The following is a 24,289-nucleotide window of genomic DNA, read 5'->3' on the forward strand; positions in this document are numbered from 1 at the left end:
CTTCGTGCAGTGGTGTGTCATTGAGGTCAAACAAGGATTTACTATTTCAACCGGTAATTAAGTCGTCAAAATTTAAAAATTCCCCCATTAATATGATAATCAGCAAAATTAATGACGAACGGAAATCAAAATCCACGGTTTTTGGCTTGTCATTTGAAGCTCTAACAAATTTGATAGATTATAGCTAACTTTATACAAACTAAGAGTAGATAATATCTTACGTACATATATATTGTTAAGTTAAATATAGTAATTTAGCCCTTAGTTATTGTTATTTAATCATTTAAAGTAAGTTATTTCTGTTTGTAAGCTCACGAAAATAGGCTAGTGTGCTATGCTAAAATTTCATTTTGTGCATTCCCTAGTACTAGTAAATGAGGGTAATAAAGGCTATTATTATTATTATTATTAACAAAACCTGGAAGTCACGAGCAACCTAGATTTACATTAGCAATGTATTTTTATTTTGAAGATGAGTATTTAAGCAATATGTACGGGGTGTTATATATTTTAGAATTTTTCAATGCAAAATAAAATAAATTACTAATGAAAATTTTCAGGTACTCTTTAAAATCCTCTTTTCCATGTGTTCCAAAAAATGTCAGTTAGTTTTCAAATATTTTTTTACGTAACTTTGTACGAAGGAGGTCAATGGAAAATTGGAAATTTCGAATTATAGCATATTATGTAATTCATTACATATGCAATGAATTTAAGTAAGTAAATGAAACAGTGAGAAAAATGCAGATGAGAGGGAAGTTTAAATAACGTGTCATCTGCGGATTTACAACTTGTCGTTTGTGGTTTTCGTTCCTTCAATATTTTTCTGATTATCCCCTCTGGCTTATGCAAATCTTTGACTTATCTACTTTGAATAAAAGGGTATGTAAATACATTCAAGGAAAAAGTGGCTTATTACATTTTCGTTATTATTGTAATCTGGGGAGTAATTTCCATTTCCTGTTTAAGCACAAATACTTATCTACAAATTGTAATCATAATTTATACAGAATGGAGCCAAAGCTGTCCTCGCAGTCTCCCTGCTCATCAAAGGGTTTTGCAACGTTGGGTAAATCAATCTTTATCTTTATTATCTATTTTTTTATCTTGCGTACTTGTTTTTGAACTTAAACTTGCGACGATGGATAATGTATTCCAGCTATTAAACCCCGTGACGACGAGGCGAATAAAAATATCGACATGTTTGAACACCCTCTACTGAATCCTGTGGTAGAAAGTTGATCTTCACTTTTTAAGTTTATAATTTCTTTATAATCCAATAATTTAAATTCTGAATCTTGCGCTAGGTTCTCGATATCCTTCTCGCCCAGCTCTCCACCCCCGAATTGAAGAAGGCTCGATTCGTATGCCGCGCATGGGGCGACGTCGGCGCGACTGTGTTAGGAAAGCGGACATTTCTCCGGGCCAACAAACTTTTCCGCTTCGATGGGACCAAGTTGTCCGAACCGGTCGCCGTGGCTGACCAATTGGTCCGACGACTTCGAATCTCCTCGAATTTCTTCTTCGACTCGTCTGTGCCAACCCAGATGCGGGGTCAAGTAATCACCAAGGTCATCACTGATGTCGCTCATCAACGAACTCAAGAACTGAAGGTCCGCCTCGACCAGAAGAAGCATATGACCGCATTTCTCACAGGGATTCGGAAGCTGGAGTCTACAAACCTTCGACACGTTTCCCTCAAGATCGATATCGAGAAATCATGGGGCTCGAAATCTCCAGCTCTGGAAAAACTTAAGGATCAACCAAACTTGACTTCGTTCAAGTTCATACAAAAGTTTGGTGACGATTACTACTTTACTAGTCGCAGTAGTGGCTACAACCATCTCGTGATTCAACCCTTCTTCCAAATTTGGCTCGACGCCGCGCCCAATTTGACCGTTTTGAAAATCTCGGCCACGTCCTATCTGGACCTGGAGCGGTGCAAAAGCATCAAGGTGTTTGAATTCGAATTCATACATATTCCCGATATTCCACTGGGAGATTTGAACTTGACGTCGGTGGCCGGCATGCTTACGCAAATCAAGGATTCCGTCGTCGAGATGAAGTTAGCGTACTTCACGGAAGAAATCCATCAGCATTATCAGGTAAAAATTATTGGGTATGCATCTCGGGAGGTGAACAATTCGAATCGGCAGAGTACCGAGTACTTGTTTCTGCTCGTTGGCCGGGTACCGAATAAACCTCGGCCACCTAGTAATTCATAGAATTATCGCAAAATCTACCGACAGTGTGGAAGAAATTGAGAAAATACTTTGAGTACTCGGTGCCATACCTCGACACGGGTATACTCTTAACACGCCGGGGACCCTGCGGCGAAGCCGCGGGGTCGGACACCCTGCAAGACGAAAAAGACCCTGAGACGCTGCGAAGCAGCGTCTCAGGGTGTCAAGCAGAATCTCAAATTTGAGACGCTGTGAAAAATTTCGCAGGGTGTCAATCTGGTTCTTAAATTTGAGACGCAGTGAAAAATAACGCAGGGTGTCAAGCAGAATCTCAAATTTGAGACGCAGTGAAAAATTTCTCAGGGTGTCTACGTGGTTCTTAAATTTGAGACGCGGTGAAAAATAACGCAGGGTGTCTACGTGGTTCCGAAATTTGAGACGCAGTGAAAAATGTCCCAGGGTGTCTAGCATAATCTCAAATTTGAGACGCTGTGAAAAATGTCGCGGGGTGTCAGTCAATCTGGTTCTTAAATTTGAGACGCTGTGAAAAATTTCTCAGGGTGTCTACGTGGATCTTAAATTTGAGACGCAGTGAAAAATGTGGCAGGGTGTCAACCTGGTTCGTAAATTTCCGACGTTGTGAAAAATTTCTCAGGGGGTAAACCTGTTGTCTACATTTGAGACGCTGTGAAAAAATTTCTCATGGTGTTAACCTAGTTCTTAAATTTCACACGCTATGAAAAATTTCTACGGGAGTTAATTGTGAGATCATTTTTAAACATCAAACTGATTTTTATCGATTTCTTCCATGATAGTTATTGCATTTTGGATTAGTCCAAGATCGATCCAAAAAATTACATTTTATATTTTATGGTACGTGGGTATGAAAAGAATTAGACTGTCTATCATACATTTCTAAAAATAAACATGTGCGCCCACACAGTCCTTGCGAACTTAAGGGTCAGAAAAATGCCCAATTTGGCCCAACGCCGGCACAATCGAGAATTTCTTGAGAATAATACAACATTTTAATTTCTCGTCGGGTGTCACTCGTTTATATATTTGCCATGAAAAAATTACTTCCCTGAATTTCTCTCGCGTTATTAACGGCGTAGGAATCGTGGCAAATGTCCAACTTTGTTGGTGAAATTTTTCTGTAAAGCTTGGGAAGTCTTGCGTTTACCATTTTTTTTGGCCTTAGGTATATTTTGGTGCAAATTTTTTTTGCATACGTTTTGACGCTCAATCTATTGGCCTTAATATGATACACGTAGTTTGTATTAATCATTTACTTTTTGTCAGCATCAGGCACGAACATGGAGCGACACTTTCAAAAAATAAATTCAATCTTTTCTAACTTTTAATGGGTCATTATGATGGTTTTTACTCATGCTGCGTATTTTAGGGCGACATTTTAGGATTCGCCATACTTTTTATGCAAGTCTTAATTTTTGCACGGCCACGCCCTGCTCTGTTGAAATGTACAAAAGGTGTCCAGACTAAGGATGGAGCTTGTCCGTGTCAAGCGAATATATATCATATTTGTCATATTTGTCATAAATGTCATATTTGTCAATTTGTCCGTCCAATTTGTCACGATTTCAATATGTCCGACATTTATGACAAATATGACGGACAAATTGGACAAATTGGACAAATATGACATTTTGTGTCAATATTCCCCACTTATTTTAGAATTTGTAATTGAGTCTTTTGGAATGCCTCCTTATCAAGAAAATAAACGTTGGTATATACCAGTGTGTGCAGAGCAAAAAGGCAGGCAGTGCCTTTTTGCCCCACAAAAATCTGTGCCTTTTTGCCGTTTTGCCCTTTTGCTAATTTGGGGCGAGATGAGACGAGAGTCCCGTGATAAAATTAAAGTGGAACTTATTCATTGCGTTTTTAATACTTTTCGCAAATATAAGCTCTAGTGTCAAAATTTGATTAATTAAGCTGATGGCGATGTAGAAACAACGCTGAAGATATTTGGGGAAAAGTATTCAACTAATTTAAAGTATTGATGAAAGTCAGAACCCTCCAATACAATCTTAAAAACATATTGCAGATTCTGCAATTTCTTTAATACGTTATAGACGACAATAAATCGGGTTCAATCGCCAAAAATCGAGCAAAAAGGCATCAAACAGGCAAAAAGGCAAAAGGGCATTGAAAAAGGCAAAAAGGCATGCAGAAAAAGCAAAAAGGCTGCCTTTTTGCACACACTGGTATATACATTGATTTAATTCGATTAATTAAGCTACGGAAAATTTTAAAATCCTACGATGGACTTCGTAGAGGAAGATATTGCAGATTTTAAGGCAGGAGTGTTTAAATCTTCAAATAAGGGTACCACAGCAAAAGTAAACGAGACAAGTGCACTTAAGTAATTGATTTAATTAATTTACCTATGATACTACTTATCAATTGTTTCTAACTTTACCAATTACCATTTTATCAATGGTATTAATGCTGGATATACATAAGCCATTGTTTACAGACAAATGTTTGAATACAAAAATTCCTATGTGGACTCAATAGGAGCGACCCTCTACATGCCCCACTTTAGATCTTGATGCCCTTTGAATATTTGATACCTCTAATCTAATGTAAGACGGCCACATTTGCGTCCGCCACACCCCCTCAAAGTGATAAAAGCTGCAGAAGTTACAAACTTCAAATATCCACCAAAATCCAATTTTCTTCGAATATTGATAAAATTTACATTTTTGCGATCCCAGATATTTGTGTGACCATATCCAGTAGACTCAACTTTTTTGAGATTTTCGAAATTTTGGGACATTCCAGATTTATTTGAAAAAATTCAAAAAAGTTTAGTTTACTGCTTAAAATAAATGTCGATTACACTGACAACTGTTCATTTGTGAAATTCAATTTGTCATAAATGTCCAATTTGTCTGAGATTTAAATGTCGGACAAATTGGACATTTATGACATTTTGAATTTGTCATATGTGTCATATTTGTCATATTTGTCACAAATTTTAAATGTCTGACAAATTGGACATTTATGACATGTCAATATGTCAATTTGTCAATGACATGTCATGACGGCACATCCCTAGTCCAGACATAGTTTGCACAAATTCATAATTTAATTATGCGATGGTTTTAAGTTGTAGAGATTTCGAGGATCTGGGTAGGTAGTCAGATGCATTTATAATATTCCACACAAATTTGAGATTTCTGGAATCGTTTTTTGACTATTTCCTAATGTATCCCAAATTGCTAGTGATCAACTTCCCATGTTGCACTTTGTTTGGAAATTGTAAATTAGGCTAATCCTAAGTCTTGGGACTTTTCTAAACCCAGAAACATGTAAAAACAAAAAACCCTTTTGAAAGTGCACATCTGAAAAATTTAGCCTGCAAATTTCAATTTGACTTGAAAAATACAACTTCTTAATTTTTGAAGTTGCACCAACATTCGAAAATCCGAATGGTTTTGGTAGAGAAATGTTTTTAAAATTCTGTCACGCAACAAAATTCTCCCATTGTCACCAGGTAAAAAATATAGGGCTGCTTATTGTGGTCACTGAACAAATTAAAAATGATCCGTTCAATATTTGAGTAACGGCTTGATATTTCATATCGCAAAGTTAAATAAATATATTTGTTACAATTTTTGACTGAGAAATTCTCAGTGAGAATTAAGGGTAAAAATATCGGCTGCGGCGGATATTTCACCGACGTGGAGCTCTGATTCCAATTCATGTACCGGTACTGTACATGTACTTTAACAAGCGTCAAGAATAATAAATAAACAAGACAAATTACAAAATTGTGAATTGGACTGTTTCCCGAAAACTTCGTTGTTCGCGAAACTTGTCACCTAATAGGAATTCGCAAAAACTAGATGTGGCCAAGCTATTATGTAAAAGAAATTATAATTTTTGTATGCAAATTTTTAAGTAAGCTCGATGGCCCGGCCTTGCGGAAAGTACCCATCCCGCAGCTACTCACTTAGGCTCTGTTCCTATAGGACTCACTCTAGTCAAAAAACCATTTCAAAAATCTCAAATTTGTGTAGAGTGTTACAAATATATCCGACTACCTACATACGCGAACAAAAAAGACTTCTGTACATTGTCCATTTCATATTTGATATAATTCATCACGTCCGCCATTAATGCTTTTTCGGAAGACTTTGAAACTTCATTGCTAATTGTCTGCCACGGAAACCAAAATTTTCTTCAATTATCGACTGTTTCCCACAGCTGGGAGTAATTCTTCAACATAACCCACATTTTTTATTGAGCGAAGATGAGGGATGTACATATGTGAGGTTTCCATTTTTCGACGTCAAACTGAATTTTTATTCGATTTCTTCCTTGATAGCTGTTGCATTGTGGATTAGATAGTCCAAGATCGGCCAAAAAATTACATTCCTCCATGAAAGGAATCAGACGGTCTATCAAACATTTCTGAAAACAAACCTGTGTCCTCACAGCACAGCCTTTATGAACTGAGGGATCCGAAACATGCGCAAATTTATCCAACGCCAGCCAAACCTGAGAGTTATTGAGAATTTTCGAAAAACATTTTAGTTTCTCTTCAGTTTTCAGTTGAGAGATTTATTTCCCATCGAAAAATTGCCTTCCCGGAGTTTCTGTCACGTTATAGAACTCGTCGTGAATGACCAACTTTTTTGGTGGACTTTTGTTGTAAAGCTTCGGAGGTTGTGCGATTACCATTTTTTCATTAGTTCCTTTATGTTTTGATGGAAATTTCTTTGCATACGCTTTGACCCACAGTTTATGGGCCTTAATATGATACAAGTGGTTTGTATTTATTAATCTTTGACTTCATGGCCGCATCAGACACCTACGTGGGTGGATAGTTTTAAAAAAGATTCAATCGTTTTTAACTTTCGACGGGTCGATCTGATCGTTTTTACAAATGGTAGTTATTTGACGCGTACATCTTTGGATTCTCCATACTTTTTTCTGTATAACTTAATTTTTGCACGGCCACAACCTTGTCCGATGAAATGTAGTCAGACATTCTTCGAGTCTTTGTTAATCAAATACGAAAAACTTGTTTCTCGACTTCTTCACTTTGAAATCGTGTGCGAAATTGATTTTCCATTGTAGACTTATGAAATTTTTGTGGCATGTAGCATGTATTTATTTACAGGGTGTCCCATTTATTCGTGTGAAGGTTTGAGACATCCGTGCTCACTGGCGGGTAAATAAAATTCAAACCTGAAGCCAAAATCGTGTAGAGCAACTCGAAAAATAGCTGCCTGACTTTTTTTGTAAACTTATTTTAAAAAGTGCGACCACTGTGCTCCCCTGAAGCAGAGGTACTAGTGAAACACTTTTCCAGACGATTTTCCACGGGAACCGGTATAAAACAAAGCTTGAATTATATTGCCATGAAATGAATTTGCAAGTAAATTTTAAAATACTGCATGGTAGAAATATTCATGTCAAATCCAATAGTCTAACATCATTATCACCTTCGAAAAACTATCCACTGCTGAACGCTCGAAAAGTCTTAAAATTTGCTTGAGCGACTAAACCCACCAGATAAATCCTGCAGAATGGTCCAACGGTTAAATTGCAGTTAATCAACTATCTAGAGACTAATTGAAACTAATTTTGGAAATATTATAACAAAAATGACCTATGTAGGTCTGCACATTCAAATACCATTAACTTTTCTGCGCCTACTGCCGAGAAAACTCAGCAGTGCGCAAAAACGGACGACGGTGATTTTGGTCCTTCAGTCGTAAAAAATCAAGACAACCCTGGGTGGTAATCAGACATTGACCGATTGGTTTATTTCGGATTTTTCATCGTGGAATGGCAATTTTTACATCCTACGATTTACGAATTTTGACTCATTTTGAAACGCTTAAAGCAAATGAGTGAAAGAAAAACACCTAGAAAAGTCCCTGGAAGTGTTTTTATCTTGTAAAAAGCGATGCATACTTGAAGTTAAGAACAAGGGCCATCAAATAGAGCAAGTTTCGCCTTTAAAAAATATCCGCTTGTGGGGTGAAAAAATTGTGAAACTCTTCCACGAATAAATGGGACACCCTCTGTAGCATATTCCACAACAATTTCAAATTTCGAAGCTTCAAGTGATCAACTTGCAAGGGCGAGAGCCTTACGCAATGATACACTTTGGTACATAGAGTCATATTAATATGAATATGAATATCGCTAACTATGATTATTTTAACACTGGATTTCTAAGAGTGTAAATGTACTAAATATGTAGCTGTAAGTAATCTTACAAACTCAAATTAACAGCAAATGCATAATTTATACCGGGAGCGTAAGTAGCGCAAAATTAATCGTCACGATCTCACAATTCAAGATTTTACATACAGGGGTGGGACAGAAGAAGGAGCCACTTGAATTTTAGGGGTGGCGTGTGATGCACAGTCGCGGCATTTTCAAAATTTGCATATGTCATACCCAGATAGTTAACGAAAATTTAGCACTATTCAGATTTTCCCTACGGTTAAAAATGCCCCTGCAGCACCCCCCAGAGTGCGAGGCACGCATAAAAGTGTTTTCCAAAGACATACTGAGCCAGAGAGCCATTGTTAGAAAATTTGCTGCAAATGGATTTATCGTCGATCGAAAGTACGTTTCTAATGTACTTAAAAACGTTGGAATCAAGCGGAGGGAAAAAGCGGTTAGAGCTCCACCCCCACGGAAAGGATACCCAAGATCCGCTTGAACCAAAAAGTTTATCCGGAAAATCAATTTTTCGCCAAAACGGTAAATCCACCAACTAAAAGTTGCATGGCGAAAATGTTAAACGTTAGTAGGAGAACATTTCTAGAGTCATTCACAATGACCTACAGCAAGTGACTCGTAGGAAATCCCGAGATCATGCTCTCATCCCAACTTATTTCTCACAAAATATCAGCCTACACGAAGGATTTTAAAAAAAGTTTGGGTATAACAATTATTCCTACTATAGAAACTCTCGTTACTTCCTCTGATATCAATCCGATGTTTTTTTTGGATTCGAGTACTTAAAACAGAGCCTTCTTGAAAGGAAAACGCGTGCGTTCTGATGCACTTTGGAAAAGTGTTCAGGACGAGTGGTGCAGAATCACTCTGAAAATTGTGTCAAAGGTCATGACTGGTTGGAAAAAGCGACTGAGGCTCGTTAGATAAACTAAAGGGCTTCACACTGAACCAATTACCAAACTTCACAAACGAATAATAAGGCCGGAATAAATTTAGGCAAAGTGGCTCCTTCTTCTGTCCCACCCCTCTGTAATAAGCACTTAAATTTGAAGCAACTTTGAGTCACTCAATTGAAACCTTATTGAAAGGTTAAAAATAATGCGCAGAAGAGTGACACAGTCATGATTACTATGTATCATGCAGTAATATTCACATTATCTTATGCTAAGAAGATACATTTTGGAATTTTGGCCTTCGGCCAGAATTGCAAAAACATGACCGACACCCTGCGAAATTTTTGGGATTTAGACCCTGTGGCTGACCCTGCAGGTGTCGAGGTATGCTCGGTGCATTTCTAAAAATCATTGAGTATTTATTTAACTATTATCTTTGCTAATTGGTGATTCTCATTTCATTATTTTATTACAGAAGGAGATGCTTGACCTTCCCGTCATGCCAAAATTGGTCACCCTCGCTGTCGAGTGTATTTATCAAATTCAAAATTCCTTGGACGAAACCCGTCTCCCAAAGCTTAAAGACCTCACGCTCTTCAAATTCCATGAAGTGTCCGACTTAACGACCCGTCAAAAAAATCCATGGCGACGACACCGAGGAATTCAATCGGTCACAATGAGGATGCAGGGAACTTGCAAGTGGGAAACATTTTCGGAAACGATGGTCCAACTTTTCCCAAGCGTGAAAGAATTTCATTTTACCTGGTTCGCCAGCTATGTTCCGATTGATCATGTGACCAAGTTTTTGGAACCATTCCAAGGCTGGAATCTCGAAAGGGCGGACGTCGTATTGTTAAAGAAAGGGGAACCTGCCAGTCAGACCATATTGGCCGGGCTTAGGAGCATGGCGACCTGGAAGGGTACGCATTTTAACAAATTATCTAAATATGTAAGACTTAAATTACAGGGATGAATTTATATTTTTATTGTAGGCGAAATTAAAACGGCGACGTTTTACTTTAACGCGGACAGGGTCGACTTTACTGCGCATGTCGATGATTTTATTCGGTGCAGTGAAGGCTTCGCTAATGCTGGATATTTTGCGGGATAACGAATTTGCGGACGAGATGCAAGCCATCTTTGAAACCAAGAATGCTCCGATCAGATTCGAAAGACGTGGTTAAGAGTCTTGGGTATCGTAATGTGTGTCAACGTCTTTACTTAATGATACTCGCATTTATACAAATTATTATTTTAAGCTCAATCGCCATCTACTTCTACTTATGTTTATTTGCAAATGTTTGTAATCATTGGTTATTATTTTCTGTATACTTTTAAATTTATACATACATTTTTTCAGAAATCCTTACAAGTCACAGTCCATACCAATTTCTAATGTAATCATTTAAGGAATAGTGTTTGGTATTTTATAACCTTTTCAAATAAATAATAAAAAATGATTCACATCAGTTCTTTGTTGATGCTTTGTTGAAACTACGAAAATGTTTTCTCGTGTTTGTTTGGAAATACATTTTGTTTGTGGTGTATTTAAAATCCGTATTTGCACTTTAAATACCGCATGATGTGTCGTATTTTTATTATTCCGCATAAATGCAAAATTATTAAAATGTTCAAAAATTATTAAATGCAAAATTATTGTAAATTTAATTAAATTTTTAAATGAGTTTATGAGTTAGCAAGGATATGTAGATACATATGCAGATATGCAATACAAAAATATGTACATTAGTCGATAAACTATTAAACTAATAAGTTAGTAAGATATGGTCCACATGAATTATGCATAATTGGTGGATTTGAGTAATATTTAATTACATTGGAAATACCAAGGTGCATAATTTATGCACACAGGGATAAATGGCACCACCAAATGTCAACACGTGTCTGTATTTAGTAAACAATTAACTCGTTCATCGTCAACGAGTTGATTGACAGAGAATACTTTTCCATTCTTATCTAAGGAATGGTGCCATATGTAGATAGGCCATATATTTATTTGCATACCTGGCAGATATGTACATATCATTAAAATCATCCGATCCGCAAAAAAATCATTGACTCAATTTCCACAAACTGGCCAAACAGGAACTGATAGTATGAATTAGTGGAAATAGTGTGCAAATGCGCAAAAAGGTATTACTCATGCACATTTTTGCTTAATCTGACCATCAACAAATCCGTATATAAACAATGACGCCTCGTTTGTTTATGTATGTAAATATGTATTTGCGTACGACAAATGCGTCTGATTTTCAGCAATTATTCCGCTTTCATCACTCTTACAGAATTTGCATACATACAGGTGCACACATTTCGGATCGTCAAATTAATTCATAGAAATCCAGTATTAAAGTAATACCAAGCGGTATTGATACATAGATCTGTGTCATCATTTTACCAGATATGTAACAGTGTTATCGTCAAAATGAAACTTTTTACTACACTTGCGATTCTTTTTCAGTGGGGGATGAAAGAACTCTGTCTAGTTGAAGCGGTACATTATTTCAAGGATATGTACACCATTTAAATACAAGTAATTAAGTATGTAAATAGTTTTTAATTGGGTAGATCGTAGAAATTTGGCTCTTAGTCGTGGAGACGATGGCCCTCGTGGCAATCGCGTTCCAGCCCAAAGTTCTGCGAAATGATTATGCCGACGCCATGTGGAGATACTACGGTACGAAAAATTGTCAATATTCCCAAAAATAATTGACTTCAAAGTATTCGACTATTTCAGCTCGACTCTTGAGTTGGACTTTTTCCTACTTTTACTCCACTTTCTGTATTGTTAGTTCCTTGAAGCTTTATTCGTATGCGAATCAGGTAAATAAATATTTACATATTTTTTTATCAGCAATATGCAAAAGTTTACATTTTGACCATCTTTTTTAGAAAAATTTCCGCGCTTATCGTCACCTGCTCACGATTTCCTATATATTTTATGCCATCTGCTGCCTTGATTTAGTGCTGTACACGATATTCTTGGGGTGGATCAATCCCGCCACGAGCATAGCATTTTTCGGATTTCTCTTTTACAAGGTTTACTTCTTTTGGTTGGCGGAACGTTTTTTGAAGAAGTTTAAGAAAAAGGGAGGAGACTACCACCACGATCAAGGGACCATCATTACCAAACTTGACACCATTTCGGACCGGTCGCTTCATATTCCGAGGGAAAGCTTGACACCGGATTATTCCACCCTGCTCGGTGAAGGAGTGTTCGGACAAGTTTACAAAGCTTTTCTCCATGACGGAAACAGGTCGGAATTTGTCGCACTGAAAATTCCGCGGCATTCAACCGACTTTCTGCCAGAACTAAAAATCCTGGCACGCCTTCGTCGACATGAGAATATCGTACATTTTATTGGATCTTACACGCATTCCGGTACATACTTTTGAATTTCTACTGTCACCTCATTTGCATATTTTGACGCATTAGAGTTTATTCTACATGGTAAGCCGGTCTCGCAGAAAATGTTCATCGTGAAATTTATGCAAATGAGTTGACCCGCAACAATAATTCTAAATAATAAACAACTAGAAAAATATTAATCTGCTATTTTATTTCACCATTTTAGACGAATTGTCTCTAATATTTGAATTATGCGAGGAAGGAAATTTGCAAAATTTCTTGAGAAAGCATAGAAATGCTTTGTTATCTTACTTGGAGGTTCAAGCTTTTAACAAAACCCTGGGCGTTGACGCCGGGTAAATACATACATATTTATATATTGTAAGAGTCTGAGGTGCTGAATTTGTAAAATAAAAGCATTTTTTAGAGGATACATCTGCAACAAGGGCGTCGTGCTACGGTACCGTTTGCCGGAGTTGGTACGATGGTCGGCCGAAACGGCGAGTGGAATGGAATTTATTTCAAGGAGAAAGGTACCTACAATTTATTTAGTATGTAATAATTGGTTAAATAATTACACATTACAATTTCAGATCGTTCATCGCGACTTGTCCGCAAAGAATGTATTGCTGGACAAAAATTTAGTCGCAAAAATATCTGACTTTGGTCTTTCCAGGAATTTGTGGGATGAGAAAAACTACATAACAAGGACAATGGTAAATATCTATTAGCATATTTATGTATACAATGTTGACACATAGAGTAGATGCAAATAAGATGACCCGCAACAATAATTTTAGAGTATTTACTTGCTCCACTTGTAATTTCTTTATTTTTACCCGTCGTCTTCCCGTCTACTTCGTCTAATCCTTGCTTACCTATTTATGTATGTAGGGACCGCTCCCGTGGCGTTGGATGCCACCGGAGGCTTTAATCCGTATGGAATTTTCTACTCTGTCGGACATTTGGGCGTATGGTGTACTTCTCTGGGAAATATTTTCCTTAGGACGCACCCCATATGGAGATCGAATATGTAATGACAAGTTCCTTTCTGGACTTCAAACAGGACGTGTGAGGCTGGAGAAACCACACTTGGCGTCGGACAGCATGTGTGTAAAAAAAAGCAGAAATTATTTAGTCAATTCACGCAGGCATGGGTAACATTGTACAATCCGCAAATTCCGGAAACTTACCAATTTTTGCAAAATCTTTCGAATATTTTAAGGGACATTTTTGTAAACTTGCTCAGGTCAAGGGTGTCGTTCTAAAATTATTTTACAGAACTTTACAGAACAGAAGTATTTACACGTTACAAATAACTGCGTGAATTGCTTCATTATAAGTTTTAAAATTAACAATTACAATTGTTGCTCCAGATACGAATTAATGCTGGCGTGTTGGAATATCGACCAGAATAAGCGACCAAGTTTTGCAGATGTTGTGAAAATTGTGGGACATTAATTAGCTAAATAGACTTCGAAAGTAAGGGACAAAAGCAAAAGCCGAAGCATTTTGCTTGTAAATATCTAGCAAATCGTTTAATGAATGATTTGAGTGATGAAGAATTGCATGGAAATGGGATATCGAGTTTTATGGGGTGGTTGAAAATGATATGGTTTATTTTAATGCGCGAACTTTTACGAGTTAATTAATGTGCACACAGTTTGATTTGTGATGGAAATTTGTGCAGAATAAGTAAAATTCGGAAAGACATAAACTCATATCTACGGCAAATAAGTATGTTTAATGACATATTGTACTACACTAATTTATGTATACATAGCATGCCCAATGTAACTGGAAGTAGCTCTTTACCCCGAAACCGCCAAAGATAATGAAAATCTGATAAGTGCATTGGATTCCTCATGCGATTTTGCATAAATGCCGATAATCTATTTTTTTATTATTGCAAAGCATATCAACAGGGAAAATATTAAAGGGAGGTGGGCGGCGATAATTTTTCATCAAAAAAATGGGAAGAGAAATAGCGAATTTGAAAAGTGTGACATGAATTGAACGTGTACTTTAATTTAGTCAAACGAGCTAGAAAAACGTTCATGGGGACCAAATCGACGAAGGACAGTCGAAGAAGAATTTTTCCAAAACCTCCAAGGACCACACCCACCGTGAAGGCGCTGAAAGACAGAATCCGAAGAGATTCACGAAATTTCAGCGGAAAATATCATAACAGCTGACATTGTTGATGCAAATTATCTAACGAGTGCTCGAACTGAACCTTAGACTTCGGGCTTTGAAACGTAGTACTTGCCACCTCCTGACGATCCCCCATAGGAAAGCCAGATTAAAGAAATGAAGAGCTCTCCTCAAGCGGTACGCACCAAAAAAATGGAGATGATTTTTTTTAAAGACGAGAAGATTTTGACATCGAAAAAATCTTTTAACAAACGAGTTTAACTACACTGCGACCGGTAAAACAAGGACACCTAACATTTTTTCCAATTTCTTAAAGGCCCTTCGGAATGTATAGCTGTTTCTTTCGCCGTTAAGTACTACAGTTCCTAGTAGTCTTGTCGCAAAATTTCGTTAAAATTGGTGCAGAGGTGTTGAAATTATTTAAGAATATGTCAAAATCAGGTGGCCAGTAAAACAAGGACACCCCACAATAAATTATTTGTTTTTGACGGACTTAATTAGAATTTGATTCAACTTGTTAAGAAATTAAATTGTCAGTATATTTGGGATATTTTGGTCAATATATGACGTAAATTAACTCTTTTGTTCTGTCGATTTCACATAGTGAGGGGCAAATTCCCGTACTTGTTGCAGAGGGGCAGGGTAGAAGCTCAATGTGATTTACGGCGGAGTATTTCCAAAACGAACAATCACCTAAGTGTCCGCCGACCCACCGTAACAAGTTTTAAGGTCAAGGGGGACACTTTCGGTAGAACAAGGAAGCGAGGACGCACGCCTAACACGATACAAATGTAAAAATTCAACATTCTCCGTCGCTCTAGCAACCCCTGTGTAACGATTATCCAGATTTAAGCGGAGTTCCAGCTTCCTATTTCAACATCTGATACTAATCAAGTCATGTCTGCTTGCCCCAACCTCAGCAAGAGGAAAATCAAGACGAAACCGGTGCGTCCCCAGAAGCAAAAAGATGCTCAATTTCAATGGCCGAAAGAACGAATGACGTGGACTTCTAAGAGGGATCACACCGTTTTTAACGACGAGAAAAGGGTTATGTAAGTCTTTTCTCGTCGTTAAAAACGCACCGGTTTCGTCTTGATTTTCCTCTTGCTGAGGTTGGGGCAAGCAGACATGACTTGATTAGTATCAGATGTTGAAATAGGAAGCTGGAACTCCGCTTAAATCTGGATAATCGTTACACAGGGGTTGCTAGAGCGACGGAGAATGTTGAATTTTTACATTTGTATCGTGTTAGGCGTGCGTCCTCGCTTCCTTGTTCTACCGAAAGTGTCCCCCTTGACCTTAAAACTTGTTACGGTGGGTCGGCGGACACTTAGGTGATTGTTCGTTTTGGAAATACTCCGCCGTAAATCACATTGAGCTTCTACCCTGCCCCTCTGCAACAAGTACGGGAATTTGCCCCTCACTATGTGAAATCGACAGAACAAAAGAGTTAATTTACGTCATATATTGACCAAAATATCCCAAATATACTGACAATTTAATTTCTTAACAAGTTGAATCAAATTCTAATTAAGTCCGTCAAAAACAAATAATTTATTGTGGGGTGTCCTTGTTTTACTGGCCACCTGATTTTGACATATTCTTAAATAATTTCAACACCTCTGCACCAATTTTAACGAAATTTTGCGACAAGACTACTAGGAACTGTAGTACTTAACGGCGAAAGAAACAGCTATACATTCCGAAGGGCCTTTAAGAAATTGGAAAAAATGTTAGGTGTCCTTGTTTTACCGGTCGCAGTGTAATCTACGCAAAATCGGTCAAAGACACCTCCCAATATAGACAAAAGGTCAAAAAGGCATATTATCCAGGTTTTATGATGGTTTTAGAAGGTGGGAGCAAATTGGGGTAATTCCTCTACATTTCGTTGAAAATGACGGGAAGGTGGGGAGATCAAATTTCTTAAAATACGTTTTTGAGTTCGTAGTACATCCCCTAAATGAGATTCAGTTCAATGGAATCGGTTGGACCTCCCAGAAGGATTCAGCATCACCAAATAGTGGAAAAAATGATGCAAGCGTTGGTAAAAAACTAAATTCTGCACTTTATCTCCACTTCGGAATTACCATCATTCTGGCTGTGTTTAACTCCCCGGATTATGAAAAATGGTCCAAGTTAGAGCCAAAGGTGTGGTCTAAGCCTCACAGACGTGTAGAAGCTTTAAAAAAATCTTTGGCCACAGAATGATACAATCTGTCCATGGATTTCGTGCGTGCACCAGTCGAGAACTGGAGGCAGCGTCTTCAGGGCTGTATTAATGTGGGGGAAGGAGATTTCAAAAACTAAAAATTGTTTTCTACTCAGAAATTAACTGGCTTTCCATTAAAATTTACTAGAAGTTTGTAAAGCTAAAACTGTTGAAGCCACAGCGTTTCATTTCACTCCCAGTTAGCTTGGGCATGCTATGTATTATAAATACATAACGCCAAATATGACCTTATCACTCCAGGGCTGCACAGATGCTAGCAAACTTATTGGTAGATACTTTGAGATAATGTTTGGGGATAATATTTGGGGTCATTTTTTTGACCCCACTCGTTTTTTAGTTTGTGCATTACATCTTTCAGGCAAAGAACGCCTGACCAATGTCTAGCTAAACATTCACGGGAAATTACTTTCCCAACATTATAGTTAATAATTCTTTCCACTTCATAGTTATGAATCTAACTATGCAAACAATTAGTACCTTATCGTAGTAAGTAATTATCGGTTTGTAACTAAGCATATATACATACATATCTATAAAGTATCACTTTAAGTGTAATTAGGCAAGTTTTTTAGGTGATAAATAATTGGTTGCGACAATTAGGAATTATTATGCATAGTAGGGTCTAAAATCTATTTAGACTTTGGTATACGTGGAAATATTGTCTAAAGAACATAATTCGATAAACCACGTCTTCACTAATTTATGGGGAAAACCTCGTCTCCCAAAAAAACGGGACCAATTGCCTAATAAATAAGTATGTATATTATAATGCTCTACAAATCGACTTAACGTCGCTCCTAATTAATCCAGAAATTTCAATATAAAAAGGGAATAACCATTGCTATGACAATCATTCCAGTTTAAACCATTGTTAAAATAAGATCAGCATCTCCCATATTTTCTAGGGCATGCAATACCGGGGTTGTTTTCCAAAACTGGTATTCGGTATTTTCGGTATTGGGACCTTCGGTAATACCGGTATTACCGACACCATATGTTAAATTTGTATTAAGTTATGGAAAATGATCATACGAAGCAATACATAGTAAAAACTATGCAAGGCATTAAATGCTGATGTGTAACAACATATCACTAAAATGAACATAACTTCAAATCGTTAAGAAAAAAGGTTGGTCGTATACCTCTTAACAAATTAAATTATCTATAAGGTTCAAAGTTCCAGTGTTTGGCAGAGGGAAACAATTTCAAGTGGGTTCAAATCAAATCAGCTACTGGTTCAAATTTTTAACTATGAATTATCTGATATGCACACTATGTTCTATTGGCTCCTAATGTCGAAACTTTTACAAATTCATCAAGTTTTCTACATACCTAAACAAGTACATGAGCCAAAATTTCCAAAAACTCCAAAATTCTAACATTATCTGAAAATGCATTTCGTGTGTACATTACTAATGTAACATTACTAAAAAAGCAAAAGATATTTTCCGTGAATTTAAAAATTTCTGCTTGAGTCGTAAAATGGTTGTTAGTTGACTGAGTCGATTTACTGTATCAGATTACGGTATCCGTGAAGAATTCCTGGGGTTTATATCGTCTTAACAATAATAATTCGGCTATTTAAAATTTAGTATTTTTTCGTATGATTTCTGCAGATACACAGTCTTTTAATGAGTCTCGTACATGTAAAACGGTTTACCCGGATTGTGAGCTTTTTAGAAATTTTTATACACTACAATTTACCTGAATAAACATCTTATTTAATATTATAAGTTATCGAGGCGCCAATTTCTCAAGTATTTTTTGAAAATTTTCGGAAACTTTAAAAATAAAGGTTCTAGAATATTCACAAATAAAGTTAAGTGTATGTTGGGTGTGAGTGATAAATTTCCCATACTTTTTATCTGCCAAAAATTTGGTTTTTTTGTTTGAACCAGTAGAATTTGATTGACTGAAGGACGATATCAATATGTCAAATTTTTAACTTGAATACCGGTATTGAGCTCGTCAATACCGGTATTCGGTATTCGGTAATACCGGTGAATACCGGTACTCGAATACCGGTATTGCATGCCCTAATATTTTCCTTAAATCATAATATTTTCAGAAAAATCTTATAAAATGAAAGCCATTCTTCTCGCCTTGTCTTGATTGTCGCCATCGTCTACGTTGCTGGTGCTGGACTTATGGCTGAAGAACTTTCTGCTACGAACGACCAAGGAGTAGATTTTTCTGCACATCCTAGAGTAAGTTTTACGTTATATTTTTGTTAGGGGGTATCTTGCGCCAATTTAATTAATTTTTATTTCAGACATTTGATCCCAATTTATTAATTATGCTTATTAGGTGCATCGATTTGCGGGTCAGGAGGCTGCTCCTTCACTTGGAAATGCGTTGAACCAATTTAGCGCAGGGGAATTCGATGACGACGAGGGTTGCGAACCATACCAAGAATGTTGGTGAATTTGTAATTCCCGGTTATGAGTGTATGTGCTATGGCGGCAAATAATGAGTTCGGCATTTTCTGGTAGCATTTTCTGAAAATTAGACTTTCCGAATTCTGAATTTTAAAATCATTTATTGAGTATTTGGTGCCCATTTTTCCTCTGATCTGATTTTTTCTGTACAATTACCTACGTACACATCGAGTAATTAATAAAATTTTATAGTATGCAAACATATTTATTTATACCCCGCAAGTGTATGATTATCCATAATTTGGTTGAGTTATCTAATGTTTCTTGTTACATAAGCGGTCAACTATCTAAAAATAATTCGTTTGCGCACCAATCAATTACGCCGGTAATGTGGCCAAGAACTTTATAAGTGCACTAAATTTTCGGTTATCGAATTAAATAGATTCTTGGTTCGAATATTTTGAACTCTTTTTTACATGATGTTACTTACTGTCGACTGTATAATTAAGTATAGTAAATTGGTAAATAAATTAAAAAACCTAAACAATTTAATATTATAGAAACTATACAAGAAATGCATCAATACTTCGAATATTTCTTTGGGTACAGTAATTGGACAATAATTATTAATTGTTTATATATTTAATAGTTAAGATACAAACATACCTAAGTAGATACATATATACAATGAAATAGCGTTTTTTCGCGCTCCAACGATTTTCGAGTTTGATTATCGACACGCACATTTATCTGTCGATAAATCGACAGATAAATTAGATACGATATTTGTCGACATGGCCTGTCGACATGATCAAAAGTGTTTGCATATGTATTTTGGAGGAGAGGGGAGTATTAGTGTTAAATTTCAGCTCTCTAGCTCCATGTCGAAATTTCGACACGTCGATCTGATTCCCTTTCGACATGGGTCAATTTCACCTGCGACCGATTCTTTAGACCTCGCGGAGGCTAGATATTGATTGTTACTGCGATACGACATGTGAAATTTCACCCTTTTTGGACAATTTCGCCATGAATGTTCCCAATGTTCCCGGGGTTATAACCTTGAAAGGTCAGAATCCAGATCTCCGTTTGTCTGGAATACTTTGATACTGTTGGGGGCTGTTCAGCAGTATGCAAAAATTCTGAAAGTATTTGGACGAATTTGTGAAAAAGAATTTTTCCGAAATCTCACAAATTTTGCAAATTAGGCATGTTGTTTAAGTAAATAGCTCCATACAACGCTCAACGAAATGAAAACAAATTACTTACAAATTATTTATTTATTTTGACATTCAGCATGTTTAAAATATGGACAATTTTCTGAATTTCACATTTCTCTCGCATCCGTTGTATCTAATGCATAAATTTATTATGACTTATTTCTATTTCATTGGCATAAAGTTTACAGCATATTTACGACAAGAATTAGTGATTTTGTATCCAAGAGATAAAGTTCCACAAAGAGATAAAGTTCCACAAAAAATTACACTTCCCAAGCATGGCAAACTAAATAAGTGTAAAGTTTTGCCACTGTATTTAAACATCATTCTCATGTTTACCAGATGTAGTTGTTCCGAATTTCGTTTTCATTTTCCCCTTGCCCTTCTTTCCTCCGACACTTTTCCCCCTCGCCTTGTGGGGCAGGAAGGGGCAGTGACACCCACAATAGCCAAACGGTCCATACTCCATGCACCACACCGGGGTCGCTGGTATGAAGCAGCCGTGATCCTTCCCCCATTCGGCACAGGCTTCGATGCACTCGCTGGGAAGGCAAGGCTCCAGCGGGACTTTGCAGGCACACTCGTCCTGATTGTCGCATTCCTCCTCCATGGAAAGTGCCTTGCAGTACAGGTCACACGAAGGGACCATGTCGTGACATCCAGGTCCAGTGAAACATCGGCACTCGTCATTAAGACAATACCCGGTCATATGGAGCTTGTAGCACGCCCCGCTACAACAGTCCGAGTCACAATTGCTGTTATTGGCAACTGGCACTGAAATGAAAAAAGTGCATAAAATTAGTATCTTCTACATAATTTTGATTATTATTTGTTTCATAAAATTCTGAACCCATTCTAAATACTTTGGAGACAAATCGTCACCCGCGGAGGTACTTTTTCAATTTTTGGGTAGTGATTACCGTAAAACCTCTATTTATAGCCCTATTCTAATTATAGCCGGTCTCCAAATATAGCCGGGTCTAGAGACCAAGATTTCCAAATTTTAGCCGGGTCTCTAATTATAGCCGGGTCCCTAATTATGACCGGGTCTCTAATGTTTTATCAGCTCTGTCCCTATTCACAACCCGTCCAAAAATGCTGTACATTCGATGAATTCCACGAATGAGGTCTGAATTTATAAAAAGTTTTAATTTAATTTGACCAATAATACATCTAAGCATGACAAAAATTGATTTCATAACATTCAAAATTGGCGCGGAATAAAATTTGGCCGGGTCTCTAATTATAGCCGGTCTCTAATTGTAGCCGGGTCTGCGACACTCAGTTTTGGATTTTAGCCCCGGCTATAAATAGAGTATTTACGGTAAGTCAAATTATGAATAAGTCAAAAACTCGTGTAACAAAAAAGCCAATTTAGAAAAATCAATACTTCCGTGTAAAAAAACTTTATTTTCTATAAAAGACTAATTAAAAACATTAATATAAAGACGCCACGCCTGATTGATACATTAGTATTTGATCAATTTTCTATTGGTGACACAAAACGTCTCCTTAATCATGACCGAGGAATATCTAGCGAAAGTATCTCCGAGGGTGACGATTTAACTCCAAATTATTTAGAGTGTGTACTTACCAGTCGGTTTTTTCATCAAATTGGAAGTATTTGGTTCCACCACAACCTTCTTCTTCTTAAGAACCCCACCAGTTCCTCTAACATAGCTAAGATCGACATGACCCTTAATCCCTGGCATACTTCCGGTCTCAGTGAACTGCCAAAACGTCCAAAATTCATCCTTCGCCCAAGGCTTAGGAAGAATCGGCTTCGTTGCGGTATCAGAATAATACGAAATCCACAACGGTCTTAACATCCAATCGTAGTACCACGTCGTATTGACACAAGAATCCCAATAATTTGCACGTGTGTATATAAAAACACGGAATGCGTACATTTCTTCGAGTTGATGTATTACGGAAAGCAGATTTTGCGACATTGTGGTCACATCAGCCGAGCAAGAATCGCCTTCGACATCGATCGCCATTATGTCGTAGGGACCCGTTAGGCCTGGATTAAAGCTGACCTTTTTTAGGGTGGACGCGATATTAGCGACTTGAGATTCAGGGCTGTCCGTAACTGAAAAGAAGTGATACACGCCCCGCCACAGCTCCTGTTTGCCGGCCTCATTCCAATTCCGGATGAACATAGGATCCACATATTTCGCTCCTTGGGTAGCCTTGATAAAGGAGTATTGAACCTTATCCTTTGGAATGAGACTCCAATCTATGACGCCATGATAGTGGGAGACGTCAATGGCGAGATAATCGTCCAATCCGTCAGTATTGGGGGAGGATATTTCGAAATCTGGAAATGAATAGGAAAATTTCGGTAAAGAAAATTGGCAGAAATTTAAGTATCTGTACTCTTAGAAATCTAGTATTAAAATATTTAATACCAAGCGGTATTCATATATGCATGACACTACCATAGCGATATTGATATGTAATCTCGTATATTTAGTATTAAAGTTTTGCCATACATATCTGTGTGTATTCATATTAAAAAAATAGCAAGTGTGTATGTTATAATTTTAATACCAAAGGGTAGTAACTTTAATACCAAGAAATCAATGCCTGCCTGACTATGCATACCAGCTTTCTAACCGAGTATGTGCAGTGATAAATGAAGTTTGTGGACTAATTTTGAACGAAAATTAATTATAATTTCTCCAAATTCGGAAACATAATTAAATTATATTTGAGCCCCACACTAAATAATTTTTCATAAATTATATTTTACTTATAATATTACATACCATTGTAGAATTGCACTTTTTGAACAGCTTGAGTTGCTTGGATGAAGTAAATAAGTGCACAATAGCGAAAAAATTGGTCACCAGTGGTCATCGTTGTTGTAACCGTGTGTTGCAAAAATTTGTATATTTGATATGTTATACTTCAACTTAAATTTACATTCGCTCGAGTAATTTACGAGTTATTGAAGAAACGACCGGTTTGTTATTCTTTATATATACGGAGAAAAGTGTAATAAATGAGGCTGGATATCATACTATGTAAATAAATATTTAGTGCACATGGACAAGTTGACTGTGGATTGGTATTTTTATAAATATATGAAAGAAAGAATGTACATGTGTATATATGTAGTATTGAGACAAATTCCATGAAATCGTGAGAAATGGGGTCATAGTTGAAATTAAAGTGTAAATATTACGGTATTTACTTTACCAAGATGAACAATCAGACTAAATGAGCTGCAAAATTAAGTGAATTTTAATAAACCTTTGACTTGCATCTATCTATATTATAAGCTGGAAATGTCTTTTGGCAACGGAAGTGAAAGTTATTTTCCGTGACGGAAGTGAAAGTGGAGAAAGTTAAGTTTCAAATGGCGCGAAAATTCAAAATTCAAAATTTAATTTAAAAAATTAAATTAAATTATGTCTGATGGTGGTTATCTGGAAGTGGTTGTGTGGTACTTATGTGGGAGTGGTTATCTGATGGTTATCTGGGAATGGTTGTTTGATGGTTATCTGGGAGTGGTTGTCTGATGGTTATCTGGGGGGGTTATCCGATGGTGGTTATCTGGGGGAGTTATCCGATGGTGGTTATCTGCGGGGTTATCCGATGGTGGTTATCTGGGAGCGTTATCCG

The 24,289-nt window shown here is 37.0% G+C and overlaps 3 protein-coding genes across 3 annotated transcripts; 2 read left to right on the forward strand and 1 right to left on the reverse strand.

Annotated features, from left to right (window-relative positions):
- The first annotated feature begins 758 nt into the window (after positions 1-758).
- LOC110857941 lies at positions 759-10,936 on the forward strand. The gene is made up of 6 exons (XM_035858269.1): positions 759-882; positions 1,011-1,069; positions 1,160-1,230; positions 1,308-2,105; positions 9,783-10,227; positions 10,300-10,936. Exons 2-6 carry the CDS (start codon positions 1,012-1,014, stop codon positions 10,416-10,418), a joined length of 1,491 nt encoding a protein of 496 aa, XP_035714162.1. The 5' UTR covers positions 759-882; position 1,011; the 3' UTR covers positions 10,419-10,936.
- A 676-nt stretch (positions 10,937-11,612) lies between these two features.
- Positions 11,613-14,400, forward strand: LOC118438225 (tyrosine-protein kinase receptor Tie-2-like). The gene is made up of 9 exons (XM_035858124.1): positions 11,613-11,822; positions 11,897-12,005; positions 12,066-12,151; positions 12,221-12,710; positions 12,904-13,033; positions 13,105-13,210; positions 13,271-13,393; positions 13,572-13,786; positions 14,054-14,400. The coding sequence occupies exons 1-9, from the start codon at positions 11,754-11,756 to the stop codon at positions 14,136-14,138; spliced, it is 1,413 nt and encodes a 470-aa protein (XP_035714017.1). The 5' UTR covers positions 11,613-11,753; the 3' UTR covers positions 14,139-14,400.
- Positions 14,401-20,744: 6,344 nt separating this feature from the next.
- On the reverse strand, positions 20,745-23,619 carry LOC118438214. Its single transcript, XM_035858096.1, has 3 exons — positions 23,431-23,619; positions 22,254-22,979; positions 20,745-21,433 (listed from the first exon to the last, which is right to left on the reverse strand). The coding sequence occupies exons 1-3, from the start codon at positions 23,519-23,521 to the stop codon at positions 20,976-20,978; spliced, it is 1,275 nt and encodes a 424-aa protein (XP_035713989.1). The 5' UTR covers positions 23,522-23,619; the 3' UTR covers positions 20,745-20,975.
- Positions 23,620-24,289: the final 670 nt, after the last annotated feature.

The sequence above is a fragment of the Folsomia candida genome, unplaced genomic scaffold (assembly GCF_002217175.1).
Source record: "Folsomia candida strain VU population unplaced genomic scaffold, ASM221717v1 Fcan01_Sc019, whole genome shotgun sequence".
Lineage (NCBI taxonomy): Eukaryota > Metazoa > Arthropoda > Collembola > Entomobryomorpha > Isotomidae > Folsomia > Folsomia candida.

Bases quoted from the DNA above. Each gene is read 5' to 3' on its own strand.
- LOC110857941 (XM_035858269.1), top strand. From the start codon at position 1,012: ATGGAGCCAAAGCTGTCCTCGCAGTCTCCCTGCTCATCAAAGGGTTTT. The intron at 1,231-1,307 runs GTAGAAAGTTGA...ATCTTGCGCTAG, and splicing joins ACCCTCTACTGAATCCTGTG to GTTCTCGATATCCTTCTCGC. The intron at 2,106-9,782 runs GTAAAAATTATT...ATTTTATTACAG, and splicing joins AAATCCATCAGCATTATCAG to AAGGAGATGCTTGACCTTCC.
- LOC118438225 (XM_035858124.1), top strand. From the start codon at position 11,754: ATGAAACTTTTTACTACACTTGCGATTCTTTTTCAGTGGGGGATGAAA. The intron at 13,211-13,270 runs GTACCTACAATT...TTACAATTTCAG, and splicing joins AATTTATTTCAAGGAGAAAG to ATCGTTCATCGCGACTTGTC. The intron at 13,394-13,571 runs GTAAATATCTAT...TTATGTATGTAG, and splicing joins ACTACATAACAAGGACAATG to GGACCGCTCCCGTGGCGTTG.
- LOC118438214 (XM_035858096.1), bottom strand. From the start codon at position 23,521: ATGACCACTGGTGACCAATTTTTTCGCTATTGTGCACTTATTTACTTC. The intron at 22,980-23,430 runs GTATGTAATATT...ATTCATTTCCAG, and splicing joins AAAAGTGCAATTCTACAATG to ATTTCGAAATATCCTCCCCC. The intron at 21,434-22,253 runs GTAAGTACACAC...TTTTCATTTCAG, and splicing joins TTTGATGAAAAAACCGACTG to TGCCAGTTGCCAATAACAGC.